Source organism: Balaenoptera ricei, chromosome 13 (assembly GCF_028023285.1).
Source record: "Balaenoptera ricei isolate mBalRic1 chromosome 13, mBalRic1.hap2, whole genome shotgun sequence".
Lineage (NCBI taxonomy): Eukaryota > Metazoa > Chordata > Mammalia > Artiodactyla > Balaenopteridae > Balaenoptera > Balaenoptera ricei.
Genome location: NC_082651.1, coordinates 61,987,472 through 62,011,637, shown reverse-complemented (window position 1 = coordinate 62,011,637; position 24,166 = coordinate 61,987,472). Strand labels below are relative to the sequence as shown.

The window sequence follows — 24,166 nt, the reverse complement described above, 5'->3', positions numbered from 1 at the left end:
GTTTTCCTTTAAACAATCTTGAGAAAAACAACATGGAGCCAGTCTCTAGGAAATGCAATTCTGATATCTAAGTGGTTGTAATTATTCCCTACTCAAGGGGGGCAGTTCCTAAAGGCTGGCAAATCTTCCCCGGAGGCTGCAGGAGACAAGCTATTCAACTTCGGTGAAAACAAGATGGTGGCTGTCGGCTGTCTGTCGAAGGGTTCACACAACAGCAGAAAAAACAAAGTCCCAATTATGACTCGAGGAAAGATTTTGTATTTAGTCAAAAGGAATTGATTTCCCCTGGAGTGTCACTTACACCATAATGATTATTGGAAGGGAGACAACTTAAGAGTGATGCAAAAACAAAAGTAGATGGTAGTATATATATGTCAATGCTACTCTCTCAGTTTGTCCCAGTTTACATTTCCCCCTCCCCATGTCCTCAAGTCCATTATCTACGTCTGCGTCTTTATTCCTGTCCTGCCCCTAGGTTCAAATGTAAAATAGATAGCTAGTGGGAAGCAGCTACATAGCACAGGGAGATCAGCTAGGTGCTTTGTGACTGCCTAGAGGGGTGGGATAGGGAGGGTGGGAGGGAGACGCAAGAGGGAGGGGATATGGGGATATATGTATACATCTAGGGGATTCAGTTTGTTATACAGCAGAAACTAACACACCATTCCAAAGCAATTATACTCCAATGAAGATGTTAAAAAAAAAAAAAGTAGCTGGGCTGCCATCAGTAGCTGATCTTGACTGCTCACCTTGAAAGCAGAGTTAGAAAAATACAATAGATGGGGAGACAGAATATTTGGAACATTTTCTTGATATTTATTGTTTTATGCTCACTTATTCATTCACTTTTTTCCTTTCTTTTGAAAAACAATTGGGTTGGGGATCAACAAACAAAATGGCTAATTTCAGGTTAATTCTAGGAAAAGTTATCTAGATCTAATTGACGTCTATTTGCTTACTGTGTGAAAGAGTAAATTAGCCCAATGTTTAAGTAAGTTTTTCTGAAGGAATTATTTATTTCAGAAACATATGGTTTTAGATCCAAAGATCTCCTAGGCGTAATATGACCTCAGCTAGTACCTACTCCAGGCAATTGAAATCAATAATTGAGTAAAAAACCGATTCTATTTGAAAAGACTTCTAGTGACTTAAGTAATTTGTATTTCTTAACTGCAAAATCAGGCTGGGTCTAGTCTGTTCTGCATTCAGTCAAAGAGATTTGTAAAGCCATTTAACACATTCCACTAAATTTCTCTGAATCATGCCTTGGTTCTTTCTACCCAAACCTCCACTAATTATTAAAACAGAACATTTTTTTTGTTTTTCCCTGATAGATAATCTTTCTTGAATTTGGAGATCTGGAATGGAAATGCTCCAATTTCCCCCCACTCTCACCCAAGTGCTGTGCTTGGCACATTTTGAGAAATGAAATTGATAATTCAGAAACAATACTATTTCTTTCAGGAGAAAAAGCTATTTCTTTGATTTGCTGCTGTTGGACTAGCTCTCCAGATGTTCTTTCTACCTACTAAGCATCTTCCCTCACTGTTACATATTTAAATCTTTTTTTTTTTTTTTTATATCCAGCACGTCTCACCTCTTCAAGGAAGTACCCTTGTTTGTTTATTGCAAGCGTGGGTACCTCTCCCTTCAAGGAACTTCCACAGTAGTCAAATTTTGTCCTGCATTCCCTGTCCTTATTGTGTTATGACATGATCACTTGAAAAGCCTTGTTCTCTTTTTCTATGTCTGTGTGTGTGTCTACTCTCTTCAGCTACATTAAAAGGGTCATATGTCAGGGCTGCAAAATTGGTTCTTATATCCCAGCAAATGGCTGTACACACAGTAAATATTCAATAAAAGTGTGATGCGTGTAGTAGCAGGTCGTGGATGATGTACCACTTTGTTTAGGGTCTCAGTGATTTTTCGGGGAAGATGCTGAACTCAAGATTTTGATACTACTTTTGGCTTGTTTTCCATTTGGTACAACTGCATGCTCCCTGTTGCTGAAATTACTTCAGTCAAATGGTCAGGACTGTCAATACACAGGGAGAAGGTCATTTTGTCTCTAGCCTGCTCAGGAGAAAAGAAATCTGTTTTTCTCTTTTGATCTAATAAACTAGAGCAACCCTGGAAACCATCCTTTCGGATATAATTCCATTTCCACTTGTTTTGCTCACCATATCACAATGTTTAAGAAACTGTTATGCCTGCCAAAAGAGCAGTTAGTGGCCTTATTTGGTAGGTGATAGAGCCATTACTATTCACCAGACCAACATTTAGGACATGTGTACTGAATTATTTAAAACTAATAATGCACATGAAAAACATTAAAGTAAAAATGGGATGAAAAACTTCATTGTGAAAACATTTATTTATTCCTGGCTTGCCCAACTGTTCTCCTTTGTTCAAGGGCACACCAAGAACTTCAGAGATGATAATCCTGGGTACCTGACTTCTTTTCTGCTTTCAGCCACCACCAGCTCCCCCTTTGCTTTGCTTGATCAAGAACATAGTGGTGTGATTGATTTTCAGCATGACTGTGTGAGGAGCTCAGCCTACCAGCTCTGTAGTGAACCTGGTAAAAATTATAAAAACAAAGCAAAACAACCAAAGAAGAAAGAAAACTATTCAAAGCCTCTGGAAACGGTCCTAAGGGCAAAGAGCAAAGGAGGAAACATCTATTCAAGAAAATCTATGAAAATCTCGTTAAAAGAAGGCAAGAGTGTGTTACTTAAATCAAAACTATGGCCTCCCTCTCCCCTCCCACCTCAGAGAAGTGGAGACTCTACTCCAGAATGCAAGAAGTCAAGAACACAGGGTTTCCTCTCCTCCCAGCTTCCAGGTGGAGGGCTTTCTTCCAGGAGAAGCAGGACTTCAGCATTTCTCATTCTGCCTCCAGCTGCTTGTTGCTGAGGCTGCATTCTGGGCAAGTGTGTTTGGGTAGTGGGGGCTCCTTTCTTTTTACCAAGGCACACTTGTGCACCAGAGGCTCTGTCTTGGGTATGGCCTGCTGAGAATATTGGAGATCCAAAACTCTTGCCAGGGCTCATGAGGTGGTGGTTCCAAGCCAAAAGAATCAAGCCAAGAACATCTCAGGTTGTTACTCTACCTTCCTTCAAGTGTTTAACTCCTGGAATGAGAGTCTCAGAGAGAAGTTTGCCTTTGAATCTGCTCCTGGCTCCAGAGCCCTGGCTGAGATTTTGCCTGAAGTGAGAAGCAGACTGTGAAATGCGTATCTGGTATTCTCTTCCCAAGGGAACTGATTTCGTTTGCAACAGAGGATGGAGAAGTTTAAGCCTGAGAGCACTCTCAAGAACAGCAAAGGTATGGTAAAGGCAATTGGGATATTCATGGATCTAATAGATATATAATGTAGGGCAATTAGTTTGCAGGAGAGAACCGGGGGGATAAGACAGCTGGAAGGAGTCCCCCTGGGGTCAGAATGGATATCAAACATTGACCCCATAAATGATTTATTTGAAGGAGCCACAATTTGACTGGATTAGTTTATAGAGGAATTTATGCCGTGGGATTTGTTGAAAGTAGTAGCATAGTCTGCCTGCAAGTAGTAGCGTAGTCTGCCTGCAAGTAGTAAAGTTTAACATCTGGTTGTGGTCAGGGGAAGAATGGAAGAGAGCCCTGCCAATACCTTGTCTTCCCAGGGTGACTGTGGGCATATCCAAAGCTGTGCCTTCTTGAGAATCAACATCAAAGGCTTTCACTAAAATAATCTAGCTAGTAGTCACTAAACAAACAAACAAACAAACAGCACTAATAAGTCATGGAGGTGGAACCAGTACCCAGAATGCTACACTAGATTGTCTGAAATGTTGTTTCCAGAAAAAAAAGAAAGAAAAAAGAAAAAGAAAAAACAAACCAAAAATCAAAGGGATACAAAGAAACAGGAAAATAAAGCAGGCAACAGAAACTGCCTGTGAGAATAACCAGATGTCAGATCTAACAGAAAAATGTTTGAAAAAAGTCATTATGAATATGTTCACAGAAGTAAAGAAAAGCATGATTAAAGAAATAGAGAAAAATATGTTGGCAATATTGCATTGAATAGAGAATATAAATAAAGAGATAGCAATTATTTTAAAAAATAAAATGAAATTAAAAAAAATCACAAGTGTCTCAAATCACAGTAGATTTGAACTTGCAGAAGAAAGAAATAGAAAAATTGAAAATAAACCAATAGTGATTATGCAAGCCAAAAAGAGAAAAAAAGAATGAAGAAAAATGAAGAGAACCTCAGAGAAATATGGGACAAAATTGAGCACGCCAATATGTGCATAATGGAAGTATCGGGGAGAGGAGAAAGAAAAAGGAGGAAAAAAATATTTGGAAAAATAATAGCTGAAAACCTCCTAGGTTTATTGAAAACATCTAGTAAGCTCAATATTATTCCAGTAGAATATACACAAAGAGACCCATATACAGACACAATATAGTAAAAATACTGAAAATCAAAGACAAGGAGAAAATCTTGAAAGCAGCAAGAGACAAATGACTCATTACTTACAAGGGACCCTCAACAAGGTTAACAGCTCACTTCTCATCAGAAACAATGGAGGCCAGAGGTGGAGCTGGGATAACATATTTATAGTGTTCAAAGAAAAAAAAATCCCGTTAACCAAGAACACTATAACCAGAAACCCCATGTTTCAAAAATGAAGGCAAAATAAAGGTTTTCCAAGGTAAACAAAAGCTTAGAGAATTTGTTGCTATTAGACCTGCCTTATAAGAAATGTTAAAGGAAGTTTTTCAGGCTGAAACAAGTGACCCCTGATAGTAGTTCAAATCCACACAAACAAAAAGCATTGGTAAAGGTAATTATGTAATTATAAAAGACTCTATAACTGCAATTTTTTTTCTTTTCTTCTCTTAATTGTTAGGGAGTAGAGCTGTATAGGGGTAACATATTCCACACCATACAGCTTGCGCTCTCTCTCTCTCTCTCTCTCTTTCTCATTAACCTAGCTGATTCTGATAAGATGTATATGATAAACCTTAGAGCAACCACTAGAAAAACAAAATCTCAAAAATATAGTAAAAAGTCATTAAAAAATTTAAAAGCTACATTAGAAAAGATTCACTTGATGTGAAAGAAAGTAGTAAATGAGGAATAGAGGAGGAAAAAAAACATGAGACATATAGAAAACAAAAAGTCAGATGTAAATAAAACCAAAGTCAGATGAAAACAAAAATGGCGAATGTAAATCCACCTATATCAGTAATAACATTAAATGTGAATGGATCAAACAATCCAGTCATAAGACAGAGATTATCAAACTAGACTAAAAATATGATCTAGCCATATATTTTCTAAAGGACACACATTAAATTCAAAGGCACAAATAGATTCAAACTAAAAGGATTGAAATAGTATATGCATCATGCAAATAGCAGCCACAGGAAATCTGGAGTAGCTATACAAATACCAGCTATACTAATACCAGTCACAGGAAATCTGGAGTAGCTATACTAATACAAGAAAAAAGAAACTTTAAAACAAAACAATGTTACTAGATATAAAGAGGAATATTTTATGAGGATAACAGTTTCTATCCATCAGGAAGATATAACAGTTAAAAACATATATACACCTAATAACAGAGCACCAATATACGTGAAGCAAGAACTGACAGAAATTAAGAAATAGGTTATTTGACAAAAAAAGTTGAAGACTTCAATACCCTGCTTTCAATAATAGAACAGCTAGACAGAAGATCAACAAATATATAGGAGACTTGAACAATGCTATAAACCAACTAGATCTAACAGACATGTATAGAACCCTCAACCCAACAACAAGAGAGATTATACAGTCTTCTCAAGTGCACATGGAACATTCTCCATATAACCAAGACAGTTTGGTACTGATACAAGGATAGATATATAGATCAATGGAACAGAATTTAGAGTCCAGAAATAAATTCACATCTCTATGGTCAACTAATTTTCAACAAAGGTGCCAAGACTATTCAGTAGGGGAAAAATAGTCCTTTCAACAAATGGTGCTGGAACAACTGGATAGCCACATGCAAAAAATGATGTTGGACAATTACCTGACATCATATACAAAAATTAACTCAAAATGGATCAAAGACCAACATGTAAGATCTAAAACTTTAAGTCTCAGAAGAAAACATAGAAATAAATTTTCGTGACCTTGGATTTGGCAAGGAATTCTTGGATATGAAACCAAAAACAAATATCACAACAACAAAAAATACACTGGATTTTATCAATATTAAAAAGCTTTGTGCTTCAAAGGACACCACCAAGAAGGTGAAAAGACAACCCACAGAATGGGACAAAATATGTGCAGATCATACATCTGATAAGGGACTTGTATCTAGAATGTACCACAAATTCTCGCAACTCAGTAATAAAAAGATATTGTTAAAATGACCATACTACCCAAGGCAATCTACAGATTTAATGTAATCCCTATCAAAATACCCATGTCGTTTTGTACAGAAGTAGAACAAATAAGTTAAAAATTTGTATGGAAACACAAAAGACTCCAAATAGCCAAAACAATCTTGAGAAAGAAGAACAGAGATGAAGGAATCATGTGCCCTGACTTCAGACTATTCTACAAAGCTACAGTAATCAAAACAGTATGATACTGGCACAAAAACAGACACATAGATCAATGGAACAGAATAGAGTCCAGAAATAAACCAACAAACTTGTGGCCAATTACTCTTCGACAAAGGAGTCAAGAATATACAATGGAGAAAAGACAATCTCTTCAGTAAGTGGTGCTGGGAAAACTGGACAGCTACATGTAAAACAATGAAATTAGAACATTCTCTAACACCATATACAGAAATAAACTCAAAACGGATTAAAGACCTAAATATAGGAGCAGAAACCATAAGACTCCTAGAGGAAAATATAGACAGAACACTCTGTGATATACATCATAGCAATATTTTTTTTGAATCTGTCTCTTAAAGCAAAGGACATAAAAGCAAAAATGAACAAATGGGACCTAATTAAACTTGAAAGCTTTTGCACAACAAAGGAAACCATTGACAAGATGAAAAGACAACCTACTGAATGGGAGAAAATATTTGCAAATGATATGACTGATAGGGGTTAATATGGGAAATATGTAATCAGCTCATACAACTCAACTTCAAAAAAAGCCCCAAAAACCCATCTGATTAAAAATTGGGCAGAAGTAGTGAATAGACATTTTTCCAAAGAGGACAAGCAGATGGGCAACAGGCACATGAAAAAATGCTCAACACTGCTAATCATCAGGGAAATGCAAATCAAAACCAGAATGAGATATCACCTCACACCTGTCAGAAGGCTATCATCCAAAAGAACCCAAATAACAAATGTTGGCAAGGATGTGGAGAAAAGGGAACCCTTATACATTACTGGTGGGAATGTATATTGGTGGGGCTGCTGTAGAAAACAGGATGGAGGTTTCTCAGAAAACTAAAAATAGAACTACCATAGGACTCAGCAATTCCATTCCTGGATATATAGCTGAAGAAAACAAAAACTCTAATTCGAAAAGATACATGCACCCCAATGTTCATAGCAGCATTATTTACAATTGCCAAGAAATGGAAGCAACCTAAGTATCCATCAACAGATGAAAGGATAAAGAAGATATGGTATACATATACAATGGAATACTACTCAACCATAAAATAGAATGTAATTTGGCATTTGCAGCAACATGTATGGACCTACAGAGTATTATGCTTAGTAAAATAAGTCAGACAGAGAAAGGCAAATACTGTATGATACCACTTATATGTGGAATCTAAAAAATAAAACAAAACTAGTGAATATAACAAAAAAGAAACAGACTCACAGATATAGAGAGCAGACTATATGTTACAAGTGGAGAGAGGGAAGGGGAGAAGGGCAATATTGGGGTAGGAGACTTAAGAAGTACAAACTAGTGTATTATGTATAAAATAAGTTGCAAGAATATATTGTACAACACAGGAATATAGCCAATATTTTATAATAACTATAGATGGAGTATAATCTTTAAAAATTGTGAATCACTGTATTGCATACCTGTAACATATAATATTGTACATTAACTATACTTCAATTTTTAAAAAAGACAACCCAATTAAAAATTGGATAATGCATCTGAATAGATACTCAATAGAGAAGAGATACAGATGACCAATAAGTATATGAAAAGCTTGACATCATTACTCATCAGGGAAATGCAAATCAAAACCACGGTGAGATACCACTTGATACTAGGATGGCTAGAATCAAAAAGTCAGATAACAGCAAGTGTTGATGAGGATATGGAGAAATGGGCAACTTCACTCCCTGTTTATGGGACTGTAAAATGGTTCAACCACTCTGGAAAATAGTTTGGAAAATAGTTTTCCAAAGGATTAAAAATAGAGTTATCATATCTCACCTATTCCATTCCTAGGTTTATACTAAAAGAAATAAAAACAGATGTCAACACAAAAACTTATATATAAATGTTTAAAGCAAACATTGTTAATAGCCAAAAGGTGAATAATCCAATGTCTATCAGCAGATGAATGGATAAACAAAATGTGTTTTATCTAAACAAAGGAATATTTTTGACCATAAAAAGAATGGAGTATAGATACCTGTTACAACTTGAATAAACCTTGAAAGTATGCTAAGTGAAAGAAGCTAGTCACAAAGATCTCGTATAATTCCATTCATATGAAAGTCCAGAATAGAGAAATCTGTAAAGACAAAGTAGATTAGTGGTTTCTTAGGGCTGGATGGAGCATGGGTAGGCAGAGGAGTGATAGCTCAAGGGTTAGGTGATAAAAATGTTTTAAAATTGATTATGATGATGGTTGAACATATCTGTGAATATACAAAATACCATTGAAATATAAACTTTAAATAAGTAAATTGTATGCTATGTGTTATGTCTCAAGAAAGCCGTTTTTGAAAAACAAGCAAAGGTAAAAAGAAAATAATGGTAGAATTCTAATGCTCATACCTCCTTGGGTGTGAGGGGATAAGAAGTGGACATGCTGGGGGGTTGTCTGTTCTTTGCGGGAGTAGAGAGGAATGTTTTACCACTAAGCCTGGCACAGTACCTTGGAAATAGAGGATTTAAAGTTTGTGGCTTTGGAAACAGTAGATAGAGAATACCTTTAATTACCCATATGCCCTTAGACAAATCATTTTACTGGGCTTCATTTCTCATTCCTAAAACAAGTAAGGGGAAGGAGGAAGTGTATGCTCTCTTAAGTTCATCTAGCAAAAAACTGTCGATTTGGGACTTCCCTGGTGGTCCAGTGGCTAGGATTCTGTGCTTCCACTGCAGGGGGCATGGGTTCGTTCCCTGGTTGGGGAACTGGGATCCCACATGCCGCATGGCAAAAAAAAAAAAAAAAAAAAAAATTCTCTGTTTTGAAGAACAGGGCAGGTTTGCACAGGGGAAGACCTGGCCTACATAGAATTTTAAAATATGTGTCTATCATATATTTTGGGTTGTATATACTACCTTTCTCAACCCTTCCATTTCCATGGGTATCTATGGAGACCTATTCACCAAAGCATATTCTTGGTTAATTACATCTCATTAAATCAGAGTTTCCTAGTGAGTATTGTGCAACAGTTATAAGTGATATAAGATTGGGACACCTCTGAAACTCTTTTACATGTTAGGTCCATTGTTAATCTCTAAGATGGGGATACAGCATACAGCATTTTCCAAACCTATTTGATTATGTTAGACCTTTTAAACATTTACTTTTTCTAGAGTGTCTTATGAAACTCAGGTTGTGAAGAATGCACTTTGAAAAATGCTAAAGGGCCATTTTAAAAGCTTAAAATATTTCTCCTCCAAGAGGATTTTGTATTTCAACTGCAGAGTCTTAGAAATTAGGGAAATCTTTAAGGCTCCAAGGATTAATTAATTAATGGTGGCTTTGTGGCAAGTAGCAGGGGAGATATTTGAGGGCAACTGAGCTAACTTGGTGCCTCTCAAATCATATCACATAAAGAGCTATAGACGGGTTGGAGCAGCCTTGCTCCAGACTTTAAATCCTATCCAAAATGAGAAAACAGAGGTAGAATTCCCCAGATCTAGAAAGAAATCTTGCAAGAGTCTGTGAGTTCGCAGTAGACCAATAAGGATTTTTTTTCTTTTAGAATTCTGTGGAACTTTTCAAACATCATCACGATTCATCTAATTGTAGGTGCTCCATTTAGGGAGTACTGTCTGCAGAGATCTCCAAACCCCCATCAGCACTCCATGTTCATATGGCAGTCACTTCTGCTAGTCCTCTCCACCTGCTGAAGATCAGCTACTCAACCTGCTGAGGGTTAATTATGAATGGGGAGCCATCTTCACTGGAAATGTGTAAAAGGCAGCAAAGCTGGAACCAGTTCTGCCAACTACCTCCTCTATAGGCTTGCATATCATTCAAACAGCTCCTTAGCATTATTACACAGCTTCTGGTTATTTTGCAACTTATCACTGAAAATGGTCAGTGACATCTACTTTTCAGTCCTATTTATTTGTCATCCCGCTCATTCATTTTCTCTGTCCTCCTTATTGAGTAGTTACTGAGTACCCAATGCTGCTGACAGCAGGAGAGGGGTGCAGTGCTAGCTCTCAGAGAGCTTTACTGTATTTGAGAGGCAAGATAATATGTAAAATTGGTATTATAGATAACTCCAGCACCGTGCATACTTAAGCTCAGATGATGAGTTTAGACGGTTTTTCTTTAGTGATTGAGTTCAGAGGACAGGGAGGTCTTCTTTCTCTTTTTTCTTGGTTAGTACAAAGATTGGACGTTTTCTAATCAGGTATATCAAGAATTTCAGTTTCAATCCTGACATTCAGAATGGATTGATTTCATTTTTCTTATTTCCTAACATGGGAACAGTAATAGCTACAGTGCAAGACTGTTGGGTGAGATACTATAAGAGGCATACAGCATGATGATATAGTAGGATTAATAAGTGTTTGTTACATTCAGTCTCTCCTTCTAGTTCTTATTTGTTGAAGGGGCCTTTCATTTATTCATTCAATTCATGTAGGTATTGAGCATCTACTCTGTACCAGGAGCTATCATCCTTGATCATCCTCTGTACCATCCTTGCCATCATGAAGCTTTAGTTCTGGTTTCTAGTGGTGGGGGGCGGGGAATAGATAAACAAATAAAAACATTCAAATTGCAGCGAGTTTATGGAAGAAAGTGGTCATAAGCTAGTGCAAGGTAGGGGTGCTACTATAGTGGATTGGTCAAGGAAGACCACTCTAAGTGGTTGGAATTTGGGTGGAGACGGAAGAGGAGAGAAAAAAACATTCTAGACAGAAAGAAAAGCAAGTGAAAGATTTAAGGTGGTGAGAGCCTGGTGTGTTTGTAGAGCAGAAAAGGGTCCAGTGTGGCTGGAGCATAGTCGAAATGGGCAAGTGATGCATGATATGCACTATGCGTATGGAAAGGCAGGCAGAGGTCAGATCATAGAGTACCTTGTAGCCATGACAAAGCATGTAAGCGCCCCAAAGGAAGAGATTTTGTTTGTTTTGCTCACTGCTGGATCTCTGACACCTAGACTAGAGCTGTTGTTATAATAGGTAGTCATGAACGTGGATTGAAAATATTTTATTCTAAGCGAATTCTAAGTAATTGTATGCCATCTTCTTTGTCAGAGTCTCTCTAGATACTGTGTGGGGAATGGATTTAAGTGGAACTAAGGGATAGAAGCATTGGAGACACTTGTAGTAGGTGAGAGAGGTGGTGGTTTGAGCTGGGGTGGTGATAAGGAAGGTGAGAAGTGGCGATATTTGAGGTATATTGTAGGGGTCTAGTCCCCAGCACTTGGATTGGATTTGATGGTGAGGAGTTGGTGATATGTGCATTAATTCAGATGATGAAGCGTGGGAGAGGATATTCTGAGGAATTGAGGGGAGGGTGATTAAGTGTACTATTTTCTGCTTGCTGGTTTTGAGATGCCAGCAAGAGATCCAGTGACAATGTCAAGGTTTCAGATGGGTATTACTTGTCTGGGGATCAATGAAGAGGTCAGACATGACACATGGATTTTGAATGTAGGTGGCATTTAAAGCCACGGGACTGATGAGATCACTGTAGAGAGAGTACAGATTCATGAGAGAAGAGGGTCCAGAGGAAGTCTGGGGAACTCCAACATTTAGACACTGGGTAGCAGAGAAGACGAAGGTCTGGTGTGAGATGTAAGAGGAAAACTAGTATGGTGTCACAGAAGCTGGAGGTCAAGAGAGAAAAGTGTTTCATGCAGGAGAATGGTCTCTTGTGAGGCATGTTCCTGAGAAACAGGTAACATGTATGTGGGGAAGTGCTCTTGAATCTGATATCTGAATGGTGCGCCTTCCTCTTATATGCAAACTTTTATTTGAAAAGTAATATAAACATACACAGTGTAAAACATACTTAAAATATTTAAGAGAAATTTATTGGTACCTGTGACAAGATAACTTTTAGTGGAACGATGGGCAGAGAGTCAGATTGAGTGGGTTGAATAATGAATGGGGATTCCTGGGAAGAGAAGGCAGAGTAAACAAATAACTAAATAACCATTGGTTTCCTCTTAAAACCCCACTGAGAAGATAGTAAGGGGAATTTTTTTTCTTTCTTTTAAAGCCATAAAGCCATAAGGACAGAGGAACAAGAGCAATAGAATTTTAGGGTTATAAAGAACATGGATGAATGTGGTTCTTGTACTAGTACAGCCAGGGTATCCTGGAGCTGGTTAGAAATGTAGAATCTCAGACCCCTCCCGAGACTTACTGAGTTGGAATCTGCATTTTCCCAGTATATTCCTCTGATGTGCTTGCCCATTAAAGTTTGAGGATCGCTGACTTGGCAGACGCTAGAGAATGGAATCCTAAACCAATGTGATTTACACTGCACAATCCCTAAAACACTCAGGAATTGGAGGCACTGGTGTCCCCAGAAGCGGAACTGGGGATGGTGAATAAGGTTGAGGTGGCCAAAATAAAGAGGGTTGGTGGAAAGTTTGTTTAAGAAACAGCCACACTACCCACTTGGTATAGTCAGGCCCGTGCTCCTCCCCACCTGAGAAAAACACCAAAGGTTTACTCTTTAAAGAGAGTAGAATAGAGAGTTTCTGAACTGGAGATCGCAGAGACCACTTATGGCTGCCAGATGCTGAGACCCCCAGCCCTTTTCCCCAGCCACCAGAATGCTGGCAGTAGGGTTTCACCCTCCAGGTAGGAGGAGCTTGGAAGAATCTTCTCCAGGGACTTTGTCCAGCCCAAGAGGCAAGACCTAGATATTGACACAGTGATTCCCTGACTCAGTGGCCCAGCCCCTCCTTTTATTTATACTTCTGTGGCTCTTGTTTTGTTTCTTCTTAACCTATAGCTCTGCTTCCAGAGCTACTTTGTAATTTCCCTATCTGGTTATCATAACTGTTTGTTCTCTTTCCTCTTGTCTGTAATATTTGTTTGGGAGAATCAGATGCCATTCTAAGACTGTATGTTCTTATTGAAGGAGCTCAGCCGATTTTCACAATCAGGGGCCTGATAAACAATTTTGCTACTGTGTGCAGGATTCCAGATGACCGCTTTGCTGTTCACCATAAATCTCATATTTGCTTTCATTGCCTTTCCAGTTTGTTTTCTAAATTAAAAGAGTGTTTCTTGTTGTATTTGCTGCTGCACCCGCCCCCTCCCCCCCAATATATTTACTTACGGAAAGTCTACACTGCTTGCCCGGAAAAGAAACACCAATTAAATGAAGAAAGAAACACCATAAAGAAACACCAATTAAATTCCTTCCTGCCCTGAGCAGAAATTAGCCTTGGTGGGCATATGGCAGTGGCAAGGGTTTGGGGCTGATTGTTGATACTTGCTCAGGCTGTGATCTGATGATGGAGAGTGATCATTTTTTTTGCATTCAGTTTGTTTTTCTACTCTAAACATAGCCATGCAAAAATAGTTTGAAATTTAGAAGAAAGAGAAATTGCTTATAAAGTCAAGAGCACTCAAGAATTTCTTATTAGTGGCCTGCTTATGCCAAGGTAGACGTTTTTAAGGTATATCATTTTCAGAAGAGACATCTGGGCTTTGTTAAGACTAACTCTGTGTGATTACCAGATTAGATGACGTTCAGCTGCTCCGAAGGGAAGCCGTCATACACTATCCATTGACACATAAACTCCTTTTACCCACTGTCTCCCCAATATCCACTTAATAGTATTCACGGGCACAAGCAGCTTTGGGAAATTATGAGGGTAGCAAAGAAAACAGTGCAGCCTAAGCTTCCGCTTTTGGTGCTGTTTTCCACCTTCTGTACCCTTCTCCTCTATCTCAACTCGAAGGACCCAGACCCTTGTATTTGCCCAATTTGAAAATTTCTAGTCAAACTTAAATATTTGGACATCTGCCAGTTAAGCCTTACCATAAATTTGCTGGTGTTCGTTTGTCGTTCTATTTTATTTGAGGGCTGTGTTTTCCTTGTAAAATAAAGACAGGAGTTTCTGACCTTTTAAAAAAATAAGGTGTCTGGAAGTGGCCCTGCACAGCTCCCGAAATCAACCCTAGGTGGTCAAAAGAGCAAATCTATTGTAGATGGGACAGGCAGACACCCATCTTCGCATCCATTTTTTTTCCGGCATCAGGCAGGCAGACGTCTCCTCATTGGCCTTCATTAGGCATCTGTTTCTTCCAGCTCTCACAATCTATGATTTCAGATTGTACAAGGCAACTTGCAATTAATTGTCAAATGAGTGGTTTTGACAGTGACCGTTCCGGGTTCTAAGGGGGATTTTTATTGTTGTGGGTAAAAGTGAGGAAAAGCATTATTGTCGTTTCTTGTTTGATATTCTTCTCATTTAGCAACTCCATGAGAACAGGCCCCGTGCCTCCCCTATTGATTCTTTCCTCCCAAGTGTCCAGTATAGTGCCTTGCACAAATATAATCAATAAATATTTGATGTTGAAAGAAAACTTCATGAAAAATGAGCATCTTTACCTGGTCTCAAAAGCTGACTATATTAGAGTAGGATTCATTTCAGGTTGGAGAAAATAATAGTATTTAGGTAGGGGAATATAAGGTATGTTTGGGAGCTGGGGATTAGGAAATAGTCCATAGAGCAAAGCGTAGAAAGGCTAGAAGATGAGAGAGAAGACAGGAGAGTTAATTTGAGGACAAAATATGGAGGAACTTGATGTCAAACTTACGACTTTGGACTTTTGTCCTGAATCTGGGCGTTGGAGCCCACAGAGGAATTAAACCAGAGCAGAGGGTTGGGAGGGGAGAAGGCTGAAGGCACAGAGGCTGATTCAGAAGCTGTTACCCTGAGCTGATGAGTGAAGCACAAGTACAGGCACCCTGTCTTCTAGGGATGTGATCCTATCTTCCGAACCAAAACTTAGTAGACTTTCTTAGAAGGGACAAGATATTTTATCCTGGGGCCACTCCTGAAATCTAGTGCTCAAGGCTCTGGCTCTTCTTTTATTTTTTTCAATGCCTTCTATTCCAGGAGGTTCTGTATGAAATGTTCCATGACCTCCAATCAGCCTTTGTTTATCTAGTTACAAAGTCATTTTTGCAGCTGGGATCCCTCACAAAGTCTTTGTTTAAAACCCCAAACTGAAAGTAACCATAGAGAGGTGTCTGTGGGGAGGTTTTCCATGTTGCATTTATAAATAACAGAACTTAACAGAACTGTCTATTAAGCCTAAGAACCACACCCCTCCTTCAAAATACCACAACTGACATACAGAAATTTAGGAATTACATACATGTTGGACTCTGGAGGCCTAGAAAATGCCTATTGGTTTTGGGAAGTTTGATGCCTGAAGATGTTTGTAAAATCAAAGCATTTTAAAATTGAAAGAAACCTCAGCACTGTTTTACTTCTACCTTTCACCAATCTACTGATGAATTTTCTCTCCCATATCCTCAATTGATCTCTCTTTCATTGAAACAGCTGAAATTTTAGGGTTCCTATTTCTTAGAGGTTTTCATCAATCTTAGCATTAAGGATATACAAAAGTTGGCTCATGCTGTATGTTTTCCAGATTTGTGATAACAGGATTCTGTGATGGCTGTGTGTTGGCTCTTGCTGGAAAGAGAGCCAACTCTGGGAGAGGGTATGAAAGAGAGTAGACACTAGCCACTCCTGAGACTAAAAATATAATTGGCTTCAGGTCTATGGCAAGGGTTTGGTTGCTTTACTCAAAAAAAGTTTTTGAACATCCCTTGAAGACTTTCAGATCAGTTGCCATATTCCATATGAAAGAACAAGGTAATGACATGTTCAGGTCAGAGACCTAAACCATGCTCAGAGATACTTCAGGGAGAGGTCAGATTAAGAAGAAACATCCAAATCTCATTATAATCATCAGATCCTAAGCAATTAAAAATAATTACTCTCTTTCCTAGGTGACCTTATGGGATATATAAGCTAGAATCTAGTCTAAATAAAGCTAAATTGGAGAGTTTAAATCTAACTGCTTAAAAAAAATAGTCCAATCAACCACAGTGACTGGATAACCCAATTAGTGGTTTTGGAGAAGGATAATCAAACGTTAAATGAATTTTCCATTTGCTGCCAAGATTTCCTGCTTCTGAAGCTTAGGCTTCTTTGGCAGAAGACTTGGGTGAGGAAGGACAGCACTGACCTTTAGATAAACAAGGGGATTTTATCATCACCAAGTAGTGCAGTTCTACACTATCAAACCCTTACTTTTCAATAGCTGAAATGACTCTGTAAATTATATCTCTTAGCCAATTCTCAGAGTAGAGTTCATCTTCTACTTTAAAGAATTTATTTCCCCTGCAATATAATTTTTACTTTTCGCCTTTCAAGTTACTGCATTCTATAGCTGTTCCTTTTTCTGATTCCTCTGCAGGAAATATAAACCTTCCTTACCCCAGTCCAATTAAATTCCAAATGTTGGACATAGACATATCATTTCTCACTAAAGTAGGTGCAGGGTTTTGTTTTGAGAGGAAAGATTATGTATGCATTAACATGGAAACTGTGCTGTTTGTTTCTTTCAAAGAAATATCTAAACAAGACAGTAAGAGTCTCCAGATATGGGCACCCAGAGCAATCTGCACAGTGGGGTGTTTGGTTTTAATATCCAGGCAGACTACAATAATCAAAGCACATCTGGGAAACACAAGAAACCTAACATTCAGGGTTTGGAATTTGACCTTAATTGGCAAAAATTATATTTCTTTGAACATTTTTGTCTGGTTTAAAGTGATTTTGTTTAGGTAATTTCACTCATCCTTTCAGTATTCTTTTTAGAAATAGAGAGGCAGGTATTATTAAGTCAAGAGAACTGAGTGGCGTGCCTAAAATATAGAATATTCAGCTTTTAACTTAGTAGACTTTGTTTCTAGTCTATGTATCTCTGTTTCTGAATAAATTAATGGATTCCAGAATGATATACAGGCATTTTTTTAAAAACAAACACATAAAAAAGCGAAGAAAACAAGGAAACTATCAAATCCTATAGTAGTTCACCGCAGGGAGAGCAATAATCATCTTTTATAAGAATCTTTTCTTCGATACTGAGGAGCGGAGCAAATAAATAGATGCAATTCCCCCTTATTTATTGTACCATTTGTTCTACATGTAATCGAGGCCCCAGAACCTACATTGCATTGAGCCAGGCGCAATAAGGAGTACAAAGGAAATTTTCACTTCAGTTGCGGAAATAAGATACATATGAAAAATTAAGGGCAAAGCAAGATTATAAAATGAACTGCACCGGGATTCAGATTAAATGAAAATGTAGTGATCAGGGAAGCAACCTTTGAGTAAGCTTATGATAAGTAGGTTGGATTTCAAGAGACAAAGAAGAAATTGAAGATTACATAAGCAAGTGTGAACTTGAGAGCAAGTCTTTATCAGCCTGGCGGAGTAGATGGCTCCTGTCGGTGAAAGGTGAGAGGTAAAGTCAGAAAGATGAGCCACGGAATGATTTTGAACTGGGGAATCATAACATGGTGGCAGTGGTGTTTTATGGAGAAACCTAGAATGACGGTGTTCAGGCTGGTTTGGAGAAGAGAGAGATTGGTAGCAAGGAGGTAGATTAGGACATAATTATTTAATCCAGGCTTTAGATGTTCAGATCCCAAACAAAGATGATGGCAATGAAAAAAAAGAATTACTTATTGTAGCAGTATGAAGGGAGTTTGTAAAACTGATTAGATGTGGGCAATTGGAAACATGAAACCTACATGATGAGGTGAATTGAATTATCAATATTCAACAAATGAAGAAGTCAACTGTGGCTTTAGTAGTTTTGTAATCCATCCCTTTCTACACCTCTGAAAGAGTAACACCTCGTTCTGTTGTGGCTTTAGTCTATAGTTCAGAATCATCTCCTTCATGAGGACACATGGTGGTCTTAAATAGTTGCTTTTCAGGCATAAAGCAATGAAAATCAGCCAAAGGTCCATCTTTAGCTGTTATTGAGCACTGAATTGGGAGTCAGGGGATCTGGGCTACAGTGCAGACTTTACAGGGGATCTGTACTGGTGGCTGGGGTTGGATAGACCAACTTCGAACCAGCCTTTCTCAAACTGTTCTCAGAATATTAATCCTGGAAGACGCTCTTAAAGAAAAAATTCCACAATTGAAATTGTTTGCAAGCATCAAAAAATATATTTTCCTCTTGGAGATCACAGAACCTTATTGGCATAGCAAAAGGCTTTCCTTTTGGCTCGTAATACTGATACATCCCTCCGAAAGAAGGACCTACTAAGGAAAGAATAAACTAGTTCCTAGCTAAACAATAATCTGTGGTTATGGGATATGGCTAGTGATCTAAACCAAAACAGCAAAACAAGGACTATATAGCAAAGGAAGAAAATCAAAGGGAAAAATATAATTAGATAATTAGAAGTAAGTGCTGGTCAATTGAGATGGCAATGAGATACAGGAACTTGCTGTGAGGAGAGGGGTCAACACAGGCAGCCTATAATATAATCTCAGTACAGATCTCCCTTCGCCAAGAACGGCCATCAGTGGAGTCTTTTCTTCTAGTATTGTGGTCATCTGACCCTGCTGGAGAAAAAGATATCTGTATCCACACAGTCACTTAGACTTAAAATTTCAAGTTTTGAATGGGTGTTCACATTCTTCTTAGAAATTCTAACTCCAGGAAGAATTAAGCAAGATGAAAGGGTCCTTTCTAGATTCATTGACTGCCCCCAGGTAAAGCTGAGTTTCTAAGTTAAGTCTGAAATCAAAAATCCTTTGCCCATGGTCAGGATGAAACCTGCTCCTTGAGTTCTTGGGAAATATTGAAAGCCTAAAGGAACACATTTTCTTACTCAGAAAGTAAGTGCACGGAGAAGGAGTGCTCCAGCCACTGGGAGGAGGAGGAGATTATTCTTAAATCAGTGGGTTGCTATAAACTATCTCAGAGTTATGAAGAGCTTTACATCAATTTTTCAAAGCATTCTCATTCCTATTGATTCATTTGATCATCCTGAATGCCCTCTGTGGTGTTTTTTTCTCTAGTATTTTACAGATGACGATAGCAACAATAATCCCCCCCTCCCCTGCCACTTGCGAGGCATTGTGCTGGATGTTTTAATACACCAGTTAATCCTCACAGCAACTCTGAAAAAGGTACACGTTGCAATTTCCATGATACAGCCAAGAGCCCACATGATAGAACAAAAAGCAGTGTCATAGTCTGGGTTAGAACCCAGGTCTCTTGCGATCTGGAGTCCACACTCTTCCATCTCTGACTTGTCATAATCAGGTAAAGGCCCACCTGTGAATATGACCTGAGAATTCCCTCCATTCCTGACCCTGCTCACCTAGTTGAGTACTTTATTCACGGTGCTATGTCGTCTCAGGCTGCCTAAACCCTACTGAAGCCAGAAATATTTAGCCACTCTCAGCTATAGTCTAAATCAGAAGTGGGCATTCCACAGACTGCGGTTCACACCTGGCTACTCCCTGTTATTCTATGCAGAATGAAAAAAATTCTCTCTTCTAGTAAAGAGATACCAGAAAGCAGACAGCCTAGTACAGAAGGGAGTTTTGGATAGAAGAGTATCACCCTAAAATTAAGTCTTGTTAGAGGCTGTCTGCTTTAGTGACTGGTTGGCACTGCTTGGCCCATGGGGAAACATTGAAAAAAGAGAAGGGCCAGGAGAGGTAGAAATTGCGTGTGTGTGTAGGGGGGCTGTATCATTTAGCGTTCACGACCATCCGACTAAGCAGGTCGTATTAAACCCTCTAGAAGTTAGGAACCTGAGGCTCAAAAGAGGTTAAGTAATTGTTCAAAGTCGCTTAGGAACGAGTGACTTCTTACAGGAGCTCAGGTACACCGGCTTTCTCCTGTGTTTATGATCATCTAACAAAGCAGACTGTGCATAGGTGCGTTCTTCCTTATAATCAGGAGTAGCTGTCCATCTGAGGCGGTTCAGCCAAAACACGGAGTTGGTCACTTATTTTCCCTGCCGCTGCAGCTGCCTTTGGGTAGGAATGGAGGGCTTGTGATGCCAAGGGAAAAAGGAGCAAACAGAACCAAGTCAGTCTTGCGGCCATTTGTCCCTGAATGAAAATCTGAAGTGCAACACCATCATGTTTGAGTGTAGATATGGTAATTGGTAAATAAAAAGATGACCACCTTCGGCAGTAACATAAGAGTCATGCATAGCTTTGGGGAACCAAGATTAAAACAGGGTTCCAGAATAGCAGCTTCTGTTTAAAATCCTTGGGATAAAACCACTGAGGATATCTACAAACTCTCAGCCGCCACTTGCCAGTTCTCGGGGGAAATATCAATAGTAATTGGACAATTAAACAGTCCTGCCTTCCTCTTGCTCTAATGCAGTAGACATGAGACTTTACGGGAAGAATAGTGGGCTGTGAGTCAAAAGGCCTGCTTTCTAGTTTTGGCTCTGCCTCAACTCATTGTGAGAGTTTGGGCAATTCTCTTTACTCTCCAGACCCCAGATTCCTCAATTGCAAAATAAAGAGATAGAGTGAAATGATGTCTAAGATCTTGTCCAATTCTTAGAGTCTGTCTACTTCCTATTAAAACAGTTCAGTAAAAATCTAAAGTTGGGAATCACATTTTCCCAGGGGTATGAAAGATTATCCTGTCTCTCTCCATCCCTCTCTGCCTCCTTTTTTCTTTTCTTTCTTCCTTTTTTCACACCCCTTCCCTCCCGTACAATTCCTTTTTCCCCAGGAAGCAGAGTCTCAGTTCAGGGATTACTTGCTGGTGCCTCCAAAGCAGCAGTGACTCTTGCCTTCTTGAATTCAGTGTCCTCAGGAAACACACTGCGCTTTCCACTTAAATCGAAGGCATCTTTCTCCCTCCAATCCTAACTCTTCTAGCTTTCTGATTTTTTTAGTTTTGTTTTTCTGGTTTCACCAAAGAGTCTATGGCATCCAAGAGCAAAAGTGTTGAAAACAACGAAAAACTCTTCCTTTTGCTTTTGGATTTGGGTCTCCGTGCTGCCCTTCGCCGACAATTCTGAGACAAAGTCTCACTACGATCCTTAGAGAACCGCAGGGCAGGAGTGTTGGGCCGGGGGAGTTTGTTTGATTTAAGCCTTTGGTCAGGGCAGAAATATTTTAGCTCAACAGTTATCAGTCCAATGTGAAAATAATAATAGCACGCAACACACAAATACCGGCCACGCTGTCGTTCCCGCTGTCTCTGATACTCACAGTTCAACCGCATTCCTGGGGAGGTCGGAGGGAATCTCTGTCACCTTGCTCTCCTGGCAGAGGAAAACCCTGTTAGAGCAGTGACAGATCCGATGATGACATCCTGAGCCCAAGCTCAGGAATGTGAGCAAGGCCACCAGGAGCAAGGCCATGTTTATTTATCCATCCACCTGCTTTCTTCCTGCATCTGCAGAGAAAAACCTACACAGGTTTCCGAGGCTTCCCACTGAGCCCTTGTGAGAAGAGATCTGCCTTGGGAGCTGGTAGGGTCACGTGACCCACCCAGGGATGCTTCCCCCCCCCCACCCTTCGGTCATTTCCAGACAAATAGCAAAATTCCTGTGTGCTAGCGTTGATTTTAGGGGAAGCAAGCTAAGTTACTCCCTTATCTTTCTTGATTGAGTTTATTACACCCTGACCCAAGGAAGAGAGCAAATAGAACCTTGATGCATGTCTGGAATAGTTTATATTAATTTGACTGTAGAAATGTCCTTCCTGGTCACTATTTTTTTCTCAAACCAGTGACATGGCTGGTCACTGACTTCGACTTTCTCCAAAAGAGACACAGTCTGGAATGTGAAACATCACTAAGAGTGTCACTGGGTGAAGGGCAGGGACCTGTTTCCAGTCTTGGTCTCAACGTCTTCCTCCAGTGCACTTGACATAAAACCAGAACTTCTGGGTTGTGCTCATTGATCCTCTTCCTTGCTGGAATTACTAACCAAAAATGGTGTTGCTCAGAAGACAGGCAGTGGGTTAGTGAACCCCAGGCAGATCGTGTTAGGTAGAAGGCACTTCTGAGAGGGGAGTCCACAGAGATAACTGACTCATCTGAGTGACCTATGGGATGGGCTGTGTTTTCAGGGGGGGTTTAGTAGATGCCAGCTGTCCACTCTCTATGACATATCCTTTCTGGCTTCTCTCATTTCCGGGCTCTGAAGATTGCCTTTGCCTTTTGGAAGCTGGCACAAATGAATTTATTTAATCTATGCTTTTAACTCAGTTTTAAATGTTCTCTGTAGGTGACGATCGTGGCGCTTTTGTTGACACTCGCCATCAAGGAGATGGCGAGGATCTGAGGAACGTTTGGCCACACTGTCAGTAAAGGGGCCTTCAACTTTCAACTCCAGAACCTATGAAGTTTAAAAGGCAGAATATTCTCTAAGATCCTGCCTAAAGCTTATTACTTGCTAAAATTAGTTTCAACACTATCTTTAAGTAATTAGTTGCATAAAATTGAGTTATGTGAAAATGCTAAGCAGTATATATTGATACCACTCCTTTCTTCCTCTCCACTACCTTGTCAAGGAATAATGACATATGATGAATGGATTAAATAATCATTAAGGGAAAAACAGAAGCAAGTGACTTTTAGGGTGAAGTTGTTCCCTGGCTTCTTCTGGGAGCAACTGATTCATTCTAACTCCAGGACTGAAAGATCAAGGCAGTATCTATATAGACTCTATATGCCAGCAGTTTTGGCTAACATGAACAGTTAAATTATTTCATTCACCAATTGATGCATGGAGTCATAGTCTTTCAGATGTGGAAGGGTCTTAATTCAATAAATTAAATAAGGCTTAAGTTTACTTTAAAATATCCACATAGATTTAAAGGGGTTGACTTACCTCTGTTTGAATAACTCCACTGACCAAAAAACTCATTACCAGTTGAACTTCTCACCCATACACCTACCCCACAAATCCCCACTGAGATGTTGGAGAGCTCTAGTTATAACTAAATTAGTCCTCATATAATGAGCGGAAATTTTTTTTAACTGAGATTTTGATTTTAAAACTATGTCCTCTTCACAATTGACAGATGACATGTATAACGTAAATGTAAATTATTAAGCAAAATAATAAAACAGTTGTAGACTGAAGAAATAGATGCCAACAACATTGCATCTATGTAGTTGTTTCTCCTTTATCCCTCTCATGTTCCTATGCCTAGAAGTGACCCTTAATCTGAATTTTGTGTTTATTATTCCTTTGTTTTTTAAAATTAATTTTATTACCAAAGTATGCATCTCCGAACAGTATATTGCTTAATTTTGCTTGTTTTCAAGTTTTATACAAATTGTATTACTCTTAACTAGTTTTTGGTTACTTGCTATTTTACACTATGACATTTTAAAGGACCATCCATATTTCTATATGTAGCTGTAGTTTGTAAAATTTCACTACTGTGTAATATTCCATTATATAAATATACTACTATTTATGTTTTCATTCTCCTGTGATCTTTCTTTATTCTGAGGCCATAAAAATATTCTCCTATGTTTTCTTCTAAAACATTTATCATTTTACTCTGCACATTTAAGTCTTTAATTTATTAGGTATTAATATTTATGTGTGGTATGTGTCGGGAACTCAATTTCGGTTTTATTCAATGGCATATGGTTTTTATCCACATGGATAAACAATTTTCCCAGAACCACTTTTTGAATAGACCCTCCTTTTTTTCTCTCATTTGTAAAATGATC

At 38.8% G+C, this 24,166-nt stretch overlaps 1 protein-coding gene across 2 annotated transcripts in view; it reads right to left on the bottom strand.

Moving 5' to 3' along the window:
- Nucleotides 1–21,833, bottom strand: part of FSHR (follicle stimulating hormone receptor) — a 166,213-nt gene extending 144,380 nt beyond the window's left edge. For both annotated transcript variants that reach the window (XM_059942821.1, XM_059942822.1), the window contains exon 1: nucleotides 21,682–21,833. In XM_059942821.1, the coding sequence (XP_059798804.1) occupies nucleotides 21,682–21,833 (152 nt within the window). The remainder of the gene's footprint in view (nucleotides 1–21,681) is intronic.
- Between the last annotated feature and the right edge of the window lie 2,333 nt (nucleotides 21,834–24,166).